Source organism: Dioscorea cayenensis, chromosome 2, assembly GCF_009730915.1.
Source record: "Dioscorea cayenensis subsp. rotundata cultivar TDr96_F1 chromosome 2, TDr96_F1_v2_PseudoChromosome.rev07_lg8_w22 25.fasta, whole genome shotgun sequence".
NCBI lineage: Eukaryota > Viridiplantae > Streptophyta > Magnoliopsida > Dioscoreales > Dioscoreaceae > Dioscorea > Dioscorea cayenensis.
In genome coordinates this window covers 20,445,661-20,456,131 of record NC_052472.1, presented here as the reverse complement: position 1 = coordinate 20,456,131, position 10,471 = coordinate 20,445,661, and the positions used below count along the sequence as shown (strand labels likewise).

At 37.5% G+C, this 10,471-nt stretch overlaps 1 protein-coding gene across 1 annotated transcript; it reads left to right on the top strand.

Moving 5' to 3' along the window:
• The first annotated feature begins 5,756 nt into the window (after positions 1 to 5,756).
• Positions 5,757 to 9,574, top strand: LOC120274377 (receptor-like protein EIX2). Its single transcript, XM_039280957.1, has 4 exons — positions 5,757 to 7,032; positions 8,373 to 8,377; positions 8,447 to 8,632; positions 9,239 to 9,574. The coding sequence occupies exons 1-4, from the start codon at positions 5,757 to 5,759 to the stop codon at positions 9,572 to 9,574; spliced, it is 1,803 nt and encodes a 600-aa protein (XP_039136891.1).
• The last annotated feature ends 897 nt before the right edge of the window (positions 9,575 to 10,471 follow it).

Here is a 10,471-nt window from a genome sequence, read left to right as displayed (position 1 = left end):
CTTCTGGTGAGAGCGCTTTTCTTGTTTGTTCGTTATGTACTAGTTTGTACTTTTACTTCTTCAATTATGTTGTGGTTTATCCACTTTTATCAAAAAAAAAAAAAAAATTATTTTGCCTTGTACCTTTCTTACTTGCTTTTGATATCAACCTCTCTGCTCTGTAGATGACATTTATGAATGGCTTAACACCTATCAATGGTTAATCGGTCTCATTCATCAGTAGGATGCCTGAAACAAAAAATATATATCATTTTAATACAATTTAAATTTATTTATTTATTTATTTATTTGGCATTTTTTATTGAAAATTTGTTTCTTAATATATCTTTGCCTTGGTTAATTTAGATTTAAAGTCAAAGAGTGGCACTTAAAATTTGAGTCATCATTGTTTCACCCCAAACTAAAAGAAAAAAATATTTATTTTAAATTTTAAAATATATAATATTGTTTGTTGACTCATTAACTACAAATTTGTTTATTCATTTTTTGGGTATGTGCATTAATTATACAAATTTATCTGATCATGCCACTCTCCACCTTGAATCTAGTAATCACCTTTTCAAAGCATGATGTGCCACTGAGGGATTTGATGGCCTCATTCAGACTAGGTAGAATGAGCACTCTTTAACAGGATGAGGGGCCTTTGTTCTTTCAAAGAAATTAGCTCATCTGAAGAAACAACTGCACTAGTGGGCTAGATTAAGCTTTGGCTCCATAAAATTGTGAAAATTTGTGATGTCATTCAAGAGATATGACAGCTTTTTCCCGTGAAGAACTCAGTCGGGAGGTGGAAGTCAAAAGATAGTTGTTTTCCTTGGATGAAATATATTGGAAGTAGTGATCAAGATTAGCATGGCTCAAAGGAGATAAAAACACCAAGTTTTCTCACGCAGTACACAATAGTCACCCAGATAGGATTTCTTTTTTAATGCATTCGCTAGGGATCTGACTTAGTTGAAGGAGATGAATCGATAATGTGAGTTTACTCAAATATCTTTAAGGCACAACTTGGCACCAAAAGACACACCCATTTCAAATGTAATTGGCCAAAGCTCCTCAGCATAAAGTTGTTGTCTGATCTTTCACAACTGGAAGCCCCTTTCACATTAGAAGAAATTAAAACATCGATCTTTGATTTGGGTGTTGATAAGGTGCCTGGGCTAGATGGCTTCCCAATTTTCTTTTTCCAAAATACTAATCCACTATATGTGAGGATCTTTTCAAACTTTGCAAGGATTTTTACAACAGTGCAACAAACCTGGAATGACTTAATTGGGCAAGCATTGTGCTGAACCCAAAGATGGATACCCCTGAGACACCAGCGGATTATCTTTCGATCAGCCTAATTAACATCACAATCAAATCATATCTGACGTCCTGGCCTCACATCTGAACAGAGTCGTAGGGAAGTTGGTTAATGTCACCCAATTTGCTTTCATTAAAGGACGTTGCATTATGGATAACATTATCATGTCAGAAGAGTTACTTACCAGCCACTAGAAGAGGTGACTTCCAATACATATCTTGAAAGTGGACTTTGTTTAAGCTTTTTCTAGGGTTGAATGGAATTTTCTCCTAGATCTAATGGCAATGCGAAGATTTTGTCCTTGTTGGATAAGTTGGATTAAAACCATTCTTGATTAGATCCTTATTAATGGATCCTATAGGGAATATGTTTGGTATTGTCAAGGACTTAGATAGGGAGATTCGTTGTCCCTTCTTCTATTCATACTAGACATAAACGTCCTTAGTACCATCTTCACAAATGCCTTAAACTATGGAATACTTCATGGAATTCCTTTGGGAAGATAGGGAAAGATGTGTCACCTGCAATATGCAAACGACTTCTCATCATGACTATTAAGGGGAATGAGGATCTCAAAATTATTAAGATAATCATTTATCTTTTCGAGGATATGTTAGGATTGACAATTAACTCTCGGAAGACATGTTTGTTCTCAACAAGGGTTGGGCAACTCCTCTAAGAATCCTCAACAATGACACTGCATTGCTCAAAGGGGACCCACCTATTTGGGTACCTTAGGGTACTAATTTTAGGTTGGGTACTGCGTCATCAAGATTGGGAAAACTAATTGAATCAATCAAGTCTTGACTCTCTACATGAAAATCTAGTCACCTCTTCCTAGGAGGCCACTTTAACCTTGAAAATGCAGTTCTCTTAGCAATCCCAACATATTGGATGCCAATATTCAAACTACCACTTTGTGTGATTAAATTGATTAATTGAATTCGACATGACTTCCTTTGGTTTGGGGTAGCTTTGATAGGAAACGCTGCAGATTGGTAAGTTGGAAGCATATCTACTGACTACAAGTTCAAGAAGGATGGGGGATCTTAAAGTTGGAGGTTTTTAATTGTATAATGATGGGCAAGTGATGGTGGAGGACTTCAACAAGTATTCCTTGGTGTGGATCCCGAGTGGTACAGAATAATACTTTGTGGAACCTTCACATCAAGAAATTAACTTAGTAGGATTTCCTTTTTCTAGAATGGAATCCAAACTTGCATGCTAGCTTTTAGGTCATGCTTAACTCAGATGATTCGAGTTGGCATTTTCACTCGCTTCTGACTAGACCGTTGGGCCAATAGTTGTGAGCCTAGGTATTTTTGTCCAGAAGCATTTTGGAATTCACTACATCCCTTGGGCACTATTTTAGAGCTAATGCTTTCCGCTGACTTATCCAATTAGTTGCCTCAAGAAGCAATTGACATTATTGATGGTAGGCTTGCTAGTGCTCCTACAGAGGCCATAGACACAAAATGGTCGTCCCTCATGCCAAATGGATCCTATACTGTAAAATCCTTTTACAGATTCTTGATAGATGGCGGATTCTCACTTTTACGCTTGAAAAATAAAAGCCCAAGCAAAGTAAATCTTTTCTGATGTCTCATCTAAGAAAACCGGATTCTCACTTTGGAAAATCTCACCAAACGGAGATACAATCGTCGGCAATCTACAACAACTTGCATACTCTGTCATTTTGATAATAAGTCGGTGGACCATTTGTTCATCCTCTGCCATTATGTGGAGCGGATCTAGAGGTTCTTTGGCAACTTTCTTGGTTTATCCACTTACATGGACTCCCTCAAATCTTTGTGGTAAGCCTGGAGACCAGAGTTGCAGCCTTCTTACAAGGAACTTGGAATTTCCTTGTTTGGGCCATGTTATGGAAATTATGGCTAGAACGAAATAAGCGTATTCTTAATCATAAGCTCCAACCAACCTATGCAATTATTATTATCTACAAAATTGCTCATACTTTCGTTCTATGGCTATTTGCAGTCCTAGAAGCAAAAAAGGACAAGGTAGAAGACTCGATCTTGGTGGTTAAAGGAAGCCTAGAGTTCCTAAAGTCCCTTACAAGAGATGTGTGCCATGCTAAGGAGCTGATAATGTATCCGGAATTTGGCACAAGTTGAAGAGGCTTTATAATCTTGGGGGTTTCATCAAGAGCCCCCACAGTTGTTCACCCTTCAGTTGTTCTTCCCCTGGTCTACTTTGTGATGTCCCATGTTCTTTGTGCATATTTTTATCTTAGTCCTACCTCTACGCCTAGTGGAGTACCGTTATTGTTCCCCTCCCTTTCTTTTTGTGTATGTCCTCTTACTCATGCTTTTCTCCTGTGTTTTTTTTCATGGTTTATTCATTTCTTCAATTTAATTAATTAATTAATAAATAATTTTATGACATCAAATATGCGAGTTTATATTAGATAAAAGAGTAAATTCATATCTTTAAATATTTTCTTTTAATTCATGGAATTAAGTGTCATTTATAGTTTTAATTTATTAATTTAATATGGACTTTTTTCCCGTCAGAAATGGCCTGGGAAATTTGGTGGAAGTTTTATGTGTACTAAATTTTATGTTGGAGTCAAGTCCAAAGAAATCAATCTAAACGCGTAAATGAATTCCCTCCCACTTCTTCCAAAGATTGGATCGACCTTGCTTGCTTGAAGACCTCTGCACTCAGAGAATTTCTACTTTTGATTTTGTCTTTTTCTTTTTTTAGCTCTGTGCTCTTTTGTTAAAAAAATCGCGTAAATGAATATGAAGGATTATTATTATTATTATTATTATTATTATTATTATTATTATTATTATTATAACTAATTGGCGATAAATGCCCCAATTTAAAGGATTTTTAAAAAGATAGACAAATACAAAGATGCACTAGTTATGGTGGCTTATAAACCTTCTAAAAAAGTCTCATGTCCTGCAACCCTAGAGAGTTGGTACTACTGTTTTTTCTACAGGGAATCCATATACATGCCCAAAAATAGTACTAATAAACAGTATTATACCTGTGTGTACAGTGCATCAATAATATTGTAAGGGGAAGGATTTGAATCGTTACCATCCCCATTAGCATTCTTGTGGCATACCATTGGACTATTCGATGGTTGACAATATTATTTTTTTATAATATGACAAAAATTCCTTGTCCATACTTCACTTGACCCAAAAGTTTTTGACTTTTCTACCCAAAACGTCCTTATATTTCAAATCAACATCCTTTTTAATTTTTTTTTAATTTAAAGTTAATTATTTTCTTAAAAAATTACTTAATTATCCTTATTTATTCTAAATAACCACTCTCTCTACAAATAAATTGATCCCATTAAGCTTAAGCTTAACCCTAGGCTTGGAGCCCTGATGAGCACACACGTACATGGGAGAACTCACTGGAACTAAAGCAAGGTTGGGGGCTAACTAGATCTATCCAAGGGCCAGGTTATTTGCCCAAACCTGAAGGCCCACCCAAAAATTGGGAGGGCTTAGACAAATATATAAGGCCTGCGTCTGGACCTTGGACACAAAAAAAAGAGCCCATTTTAAAAAGGGACGATTTGGTTTTCATTATTAAAAACTTGGGCCTCGCCCGTCCCGCCCTGCAGCTTTGAATTATAAAATATATTTATTAATTAATTTTGTATATACTTATATATATATAATGGTTTGAATTGCCATTGATTATAAAAGTTTTGAATTTTTAGTTATTGTGATTGAATAAAGATGTGCATTTGGTATTTTAATTTTACAGTATTTTGTAGAATACTATTTAGTCACGCTCACATATTAATATTATTATTAATTTTTTATAACTTATTTATTATTTCGATGAAAAAAATCTATTCGGCAGGGCATTGGTTGAAGGTCATTAAATTTGGCTGGTTCTAACCTAACAAGAGTTAAAGCTCATATTTTTGGGACGGGTCGGGTTTGGACAAACTATAATTTTAATAATTATGAACTTAACCCGACCCAAATCTAGCCCGGCCCATGGACAGATCTAGGGCTAACATAGTTCGACTCAGCGTAATTACTCAGCCTTGATCAAGCTCATCCGAGATGGGCCAAGTCTTTCGTGAGCTTGCGGGAGGAAAGGAAACAACGGAAAGAAACAAAATAAATATAAAGGGTAAAAAAAATAATGACTTCATTGGAAATTTCCTATGGGACCACCCGGTCATTTTCTTCTTGTTTTGAATACTGCATCTTCAAACTCTTTGACTTGGTAAAAGGAAGAAGGCCTTGGGTCTCTTGGAACCCTTTGACTTGGAGGTTCATTGGAAATTGACTCGGTCATTTTCTTCTCTTTCAAAATTTTATAGGATCTCTCTGTAAAAGCATTTTTTTATCTCTTTCATAATTCTGCTTTAAATAAGGCATACATTTCTTCTACCCCACTCACCTCTCCACTGACATTTGTGAGAGTTTCTTTCTTTGATCTCATGGCTTGTCTCTCATTGTTAGGTTTGTTTCTTGTCCTTGTTGTTTCAGTATTTCCTCCTTGTTATGTTCATGGTATAAGCTGCATTGAAACTGAGAGGATAGCCCTTCTCAGCATCAAAGCAGGCATTGATCATAGCAACAACCAAAGCTTGTTCTCTTCTTGGACTGGCCAAGACTGTTGCAAATGGCAAGGCGTGAGTTGCGACCATGAATCCCGGCATGTTATCAAGCTTGATCTCCGACAGTACCTTTCTGAAACGTATCTTCTTTTGTCGAAGCCGGCAAGTAAGTTGAATGTTTCTCTCGTTCAGCTTCACCATTTAAAGTACTTGGATTTGAGCATGAATAACTTCAATAACTCCCCCATCCCAGACTTCATTGGCTCTCTTGCCAACCTTGAGCACCTTGACCTCTCTAATACCGGATTCAGTGGAATCATTCCTCATACCTTTGGAAACCTTTCAAGCTTGCGTTACCTTGATCTTAATACATATTCTAATTCCATTATACAAGCTAGTGATCTCCACTGGCTCTCTAGAATGACGTCGTTGCATCACCTTGACTTGAGTGGAGTGGACCTTTCTAACATAGCTGGTTGGCTTCATGAATTTAATTTGCTCCCTTTTCTTGTTGTCTTAAAACTTTCTGATGCTGGCCTCCAAGCTGATGCTGGTGGTATTCATGATACTACTCCGCTTCATCATCTCAACCTCACATCTCTTCGTGTGCTTGATCTTTCTGGGAATTATGACCTGAACATCACTCTCCTTCATTGGTTGTTCAATCTCACTGGCCTTGTTAATCTTGATCTTTCTTCTTGTTTTTTCTATGACAAGTTCCCAGACATCTTTGGTAACATGAGTAGCTTGAGAGTCTTGAGCTTGTCTACTAACTGTTTTGATGGAGTGCTTCCGCGGTCCTTGGGAAATCTTGGTAGCTTGGAGAGACTTGATTTGTCACAAAATGATTTTAATGGAAGCATTCCGGAATCTCTGAGCAATCTTACAAATTTAGTGTACTTTAACTTGTATGGAAACCAAGTTCAGGGATTGATGCCTGCAAACATTGGGAATCTAAGAAATCTGCAATTCTTGGATTTAATAGGTAATAAGATCAGTGGAGCTATTCCGGAATCCTTTGGCAATCTCACACTTTTGCAGCATTTTGATGGGTCTGGAGGTAACGGTCTCAGTGGTAAATTGCCTGAAACTATAGGGAATCTTGTTCACCTTCAGTTTCTAGATTTGTCTCACAATGCACTAGCAGCTGCGTTTGGTATGATGTAAAAGTTATTCTTTTCCCCTGCAAAGTAAGAGTGTGAATCTATTTCAAGCGTTTGGTTATTAAAAATAATATTGTCTTCAGAATCACTTTCCACTGACTAGGGAAAGTGATTCACGTAGGGGGTGGTGAAAGTGTTTACACCGTTGGATGGGAAAGTTTGGTAATTGTCAAATTACCAAACTACCCCTTTATTACATAAAAACTCTTTCTCGCTTGTTTTGTCTTTGAAAAAAACCCCTAACGCGATCATATTTCCAATTCGAGTGGAGAGTTGTCGCTTCTTCCGAATCGGAGAAATCCCGGTAATATTTTTCTCAAGTTTGTTAGATTATTTTTGTGTTAAATTTTTGTTAAATTTTTCTTGGTGTAAAATTCATATTTTAAATGGATCAAAGATAAATAAATTTCATATTTGTTTGGATAAAATTTTTATTGGAGAATTTTTGTTTTGATTAAATCAAATCTATGTTGAAATAATAATCCAACATGATAAGATAAGAACTTGAGACATATATATTTTACTTGTCCACGATTGTTTTTTTTTTAATTCCCACGAAAAATTGTTCTGTATTTGTAGTGAATCAAAGTTTTTAAAATATATGAGATATATAAATAAATATTAAGTAGAAGCATTCAAATCAAAATATTAATTCCTTAGTTTAACAATATTATTTCTTGTCTCTTTTATCATGTTTTGCATAACATATATTTTTATTTTTATGGGATTTAAAATTATAGATATAATGGTGCAAACCTTTTTCTTATGTTCATAAATTCCATATTTTGCTAATTTTTGTTAACTTGGTAAAATTTATGTAAATGAAAAAGGATGCCTTTTGATATTTACAAAGTTGATGAAATTCAATGTAATTCATCAACATTTTAGGGTTTTGCTTGCGAATTTCATACATTCTTTTGAAAATTGGTTTATTGAACTTCATATATCTTCTTTTTCCTTTTTAAAGATTTATGTTGTTGTAATAGAAAATCTTGAGTAATAGATATGATGTAGATAATAAAACTACTTTGAAAACAAAAGTAATGTGAACTAGTGTGGATAATCAAATGGTTCTACTTAAATAAATATTAAGTAGAACCATTTGATTTTAATTTATGAAGAATAGGTTAATTATTATTTGGACTAAGTTAATAATATTATTAGAGTTGAATAAAAACCCAAATTTAGTAACTATAACAACTAAGGGCAAAAATGAGAATAAACCTAATTTTACATTGAAAACAAGTTCATACCAAATGTGGGAATTAAGTTTGCATGCAAAGTAATTATAATTTTGATTGGGATAACCAAACGTTGTAATGTTATTTTGCAGGTAAAGTAATTGCATGCAAAGTCTTTTCCCCGAAAGACTTTACATGCAATTACTTTCCCTCAAAAATATAGCAGGCCCTAAGTGGGAAGTTACCAGAGAGTATTGGAAATCTTACCCAATTGCAGCAGTTGAGAATGCCAGGCAATGGCATCATGGGGGGATTACCAGAATCTGCAGGAAAGCTCTCTAGCTTGTGGGAGCTTGATTTATCCGGGAACAACATCAATGGAACACTGCCAAAAGGCATGGGGAAGCCTCTTGTAACTTGTATGAATACTATATTTGATTTCGAAAGTATGTCAATATAGCACATCATCATCGGGTTCTCCATTAGGAATAGCCAATAGCCCCTTGCCTGAGCTTGCTGAAAACCTTGTTCTCCCCTTGCCATGGCAAGCGGGGGTCAACCTTCTCACCCCCCTCCTCCTAAAAAATCCTGGTCCCAAATTGCAGCTTCTTTAACTTCTTCCACGGACAATTCTCCTCTTCATAATGAGCAACTCCTCAATAAACTCAAGGCCAATACTTCCAATTTCGTCAAATTTTCGGACAATGATGCCATTAATCGCGATCGCATCGAAATTTCAATATGCTTTGTATGTGCAAACTGTTTACGAAGTCTCCTCCATTCGAGCAAGTCAAATCGTCGTTGCTGGATAAATGGAATAACTTCGGAGAAATCTTCATCTCTGACCTTCCAAATGGTTTTTTACTAGTTAGATGTCCTTCCGAGGAAGTCATGCGGAAACTCCTTCTCGATGGACCTTGAGTCCATAAGCGGAATCATTTTTTGCGATTGTCCCCAGTGGAAACCTTTCTTCGAACCATGTTTTGCCAAGCTTAATTCTGCGGCTATCTGGGTACAGTTTCACAACTTACCAGTTGAATGCTGGGACGGAGAGACTCTTGAAACGATAACCAGCAACTTTGGTAATCTCATCAAGGTCGATGAATTTACGTCCACTCTGGCTAGATCTAAATATGCTCGAGTTTGCATTGAAATAGATTTATCTAAACCTCTTTGTCGTGGGTTTTGGATTGGTGACGATTTTCAGAGGGTGTTTGTGGTGGTGATGTATGAACGTTTGCCGACGTTCTGTTACAACTGTGGGCTTATCGGTCATGGTAGCAAGTCTTGCACTCGGGTTGCTTTGTCCGGGGCCGGTGGGTTCTCTTTACCCTCTCGTGAAGAACGAGAGTAGGCAGAGAAAGTCACCCAGGTCTCGAATGATGCTGATCAGATCATGGATGCTGTTGACCCCATCTTCGTCCCTAATCCTGATGAAAGCCCGGAATCGGACTTTGGACCGTGGCTTCTGGTGTCTCGCCGGTGTGGCCGTGCTCAGGGTCGCGGTGGTGGTGCTACACGTGCCCCTCACGTGACCCCTCGCCTGACCAGACGGTGTGGAAGCCAATTTCACGGAGTCCGAGGAGTCGGCTCACACGACTTACGTGGCGGATCAAGATTTCTTTCGGGCGTGGGGCGGTTGTCCACTTTCCATGCCTTTCGCGATTCCCCACACCATGATCTCGCCGAAACTCTTAACGTTCGAAATCCCGTTGAAGATCTAGCCGTTAATCAAAACTCCGTGATTAACGATGTTACCGGGTTATCTCTTTGACTCCATCGCCATCTCCTTTGGTTGATCCCCAGATATCTGCTTTGTCAGACTCTTTATGTCTTCACACCGCTCGAGACCACTCACACCCTAATCGAGACTTCCCACCACCCAACCCTCCCAATCAGATAGTCCCCTTTCGTAGTTCTCAAGAAACCCCTCTGCCATCTGACCCTTCTAGACCTGGCCCTAGACCTACTTTCCCCCCCACCCATCCTGAGAGCCTCGGTCCCGGTTGTCTCCTCTAACACTCTTCCTTCTGATCCGCTTCATGATTCTCTTGTTGCTCAGGTTTCCTCTGTCCTTGAATCCAGTGAAATGGAAGAAGACAGTGAAGAAGATGATTGTTCTTCGGATGACGAAGACGATGAGATGCCAGATGAAGAGAATGAACCGGAAGACTCTATGACCTTGGTACAGTATCAGGCCGGGATAAGACGGGAAGCTCTCATCAGAAAAGGAATCCATGCTGAAGAAATC

Bases quoted from the DNA above. Each gene is read 5' to 3' on its own strand.
- LOC120274377 (XM_039280957.1), top strand. From the start codon at position 5,757: ATGGCTTGTCTCTCATTGTTAGGTTTGTTTCTTGTCCTTGTTGTTTCA. The intron at 8,633-9,238 runs GTAACTTGTATG...ATCTGGGTACAG, and splicing joins AAGGCATGGGGAAGCCTCTT to TTTCACAACTTACCAGTTGA.